This window comes from Cyprinodon variegatus, unplaced genomic scaffold (genome assembly GCF_000732505.1).
Source record: "Cyprinodon variegatus isolate N-32 unplaced genomic scaffold, C_variegatus-1.0 Scaffold65, whole genome shotgun sequence".
NCBI classification, from domain to species: Eukaryota; Metazoa; Chordata; class Actinopteri; order Cyprinodontiformes; family Cyprinodontidae; genus Cyprinodon; species Cyprinodon variegatus.
The window spans coordinates 676,926-679,378 of record NW_015150518.1 but is presented as its reverse complement, the minus strand read 5'-3'; the positions used below and the strand labels follow the sequence as shown (position 1 = coordinate 679,378).

General features: G+C 37.7%; 1 protein-coding gene across 1 annotated transcript; it reads left to right on the top strand.

Annotated features, from left to right (window-relative positions):
- Positions 1 to 791: 791 nt before the first annotated feature.
- On the top strand, positions 792 to 2,319 carry LOC107082935 (olfactory receptor 1571-like). Its single transcript, XM_015371831.1, has one exon. The coding sequence runs from the start codon at positions 833 to 835 to the stop codon at positions 1,814 to 1,816; it is 984 nt and encodes a 327-aa protein (XP_015227317.1). The 5' UTR covers positions 792 to 832; the 3' UTR covers positions 1,817 to 2,319.
- Positions 2,320 to 2,453: the final 134 nt, after the last annotated feature.

The following is a 2,453-nucleotide window of genomic DNA, read 5'->3' as shown; positions in this document are numbered from 1 at the left end:
ACCCCTGCGACCCGGTTCCGGATAAAGCGGGAGATGACGAGTACGAGTACTCTGAGCTCTGTGAGCGTTCCATTGAAAGCTGCTGCTGCCACAGTGCATGCTGGGACAGCTGTTAATCTCAAGAATGGAAAAGTCTGCCCTGATGCATGCTGGGTAAATAGGGAGGGGCGAGAACAACATCCGGGGACTTTCTCTGTTCTCGGTCTGCTGTTCTTGTAAATTGGAACAGGACTAGGGGTCAGGATGATGATGTTTCATGAGGACATTAGAACGCACAAGTACACATATTGAGAAACAGCCCAAAATATGTTCTGTTTGTATGTTCTTAAATAAGAATCCCCTTTTTATTTAGGTTTCATTTCACCACCTTCATATTGTTTGGGTACATGGATCTCTAAAGTTTTCAGAAATGTTGCACACATATAAGATTTTAAAAATTACATTTTATGGGTTAAAAATATCTTGAAAGTTTAAAATTCAGGCAGGTGCTTAGATTTTCTATCATTATGACATCATCATTATAGATACACTAAAAACAGTCTGCTTTTATGATGAACCGCACTAATAAAAAAAAAATCCTTATCTTTTTAATAATAATGTGTTGTTTATAACAGTTAGTTTCCCTTAGTTGGTGTTGTGCTTGAGGATGACTATGTCACAAGGTCTTACTCATTAGCTGAGAGAAGGAGGAACTAGCGAGAAATGAGGGAGGTGTGTGCACCGATCAAATAAATAGCTATGATGCCCTTCTGTTTGTGTAATGGAAGACTAACGACTATTTTGCTTGTAATGAATTTTTACCTCACCTTTTTTTTGGGGGATTTTGCTTATCATGATCCTCAATAATCGAACACAGTTAAATATCACTGTTAATCTGCAGCGTGAGGGGATCCTGGGGATAGTGACAACGTCCACTTTGACAACACTGCAGTGCACCGTGTTTCTTTTCATTAACATTACGATGTTATACACTTTGAGAAGCAAGGAGGTGTTTCGAGAGACCTCTCGGTATATTCTTTTGTTTAACCTTCTATTTGCAGATACCGTCCAGCTGGCACACAGTCAGTCAATGTTTTTACTGTCCTCTTTCAGACTGACATTACTGTATCCTGTATGCGCTGCTTTAACAGTGTTCAACAGTCTAACACTCTCTGTCTCTATTGCCACACTGGTGATTATGTGTTTAGAAAGATACATTGCTATTTGCTATCCTCTCAGACATAGTGCCATCATCACCATCAGGAACACAGGAGTGGCTATTTGTGTTATTTGGATTACAGGTTTATTGCATACCATAATACAGTTAAGTTTAGTGTTGAGGTTTTCATATCGAGATCTGCAGCTCACACAGATGATGGATTTCTGTGGAAAGGAGAGCGTTTTTCTTGATCCAGCATCTGATCTTTTTGAAAAAGCTTTAACTTATTTTTTCTTTGTGTTGGGAGGTGTAACAGTTGTTTTCACCTATACTGGTATCATGGTAGCAGCTCACTCAGCTTCCACTGACAAAGCATCAGCCAGTAAGGCTCGAAGGACCCTTCTGCTGCATCTGCTGCAAATGGGCCTCACAGTGTCCTCAGTGATATACAACTCATTGATTATAGCTATTTCAAAGCATCTAGGGAGACTTGAAGCCGTGCGTATCCAGGTTTTTCTTTATATTTGTATCATTGTTCTCCCCAAATGTCTGAGTTCACTAATCTATGGCCTCAGAGACCAGAAGATCAGACCTGTTCTAATGCTGAACCTTTGCTGTCAGTGGAAAGGGTCAGTCTACATGCTGACATGTAAAAACGTCAGAGTTTTTGTGACTTGATGGCTTTTCATTTTATTTTAACTGTTGTGTATGTTCAGTGTTCAAAGAAAAAACTACACTATGACAGTGTGCTTGGTTGACAACCGGAAGAGAAGCAGGAATCTAGATTCACGTTATTAGCCTTTAATGGTAAATGTACCAAATATGTTCTTTAAATAGTTCTTTAATAATATTTCCATGTCTGGTAAGTAGGGCTATAGTAGGAACACACATCGTACTGCTTTAAAAGTTGGACTTGCATTTACATTTCATGTAAACATATAAAGATCAACTTTAAATAGTTTCTTTATATAAAGTTTTCCTCCTGTAACACTTTGAGCTTTTAAAATGTAAACTGCACTATAAATGCAAAGAGTGTATGTGTGTATTTGTTTTTATATTTTCAAATACCAGTGGATAGTTGCAGCAGTTAAACATCTGAGCTGTATTTTCAATTAATGAATAAATATGTACATTTCTGTGTTGCGGCTGAACACGTTTATATATCTATAAACAACTTTTCATACCACATTTATGATGAAAGCTGTAATGCAATATACTGATGAAAGTGTTGCACTGGAAGGGATAATAAAATGATGTTCACTACAGATTATTACAAAAGTGAGTAAGTGTTTGTGATTATAAGTCCTGTTTTGCA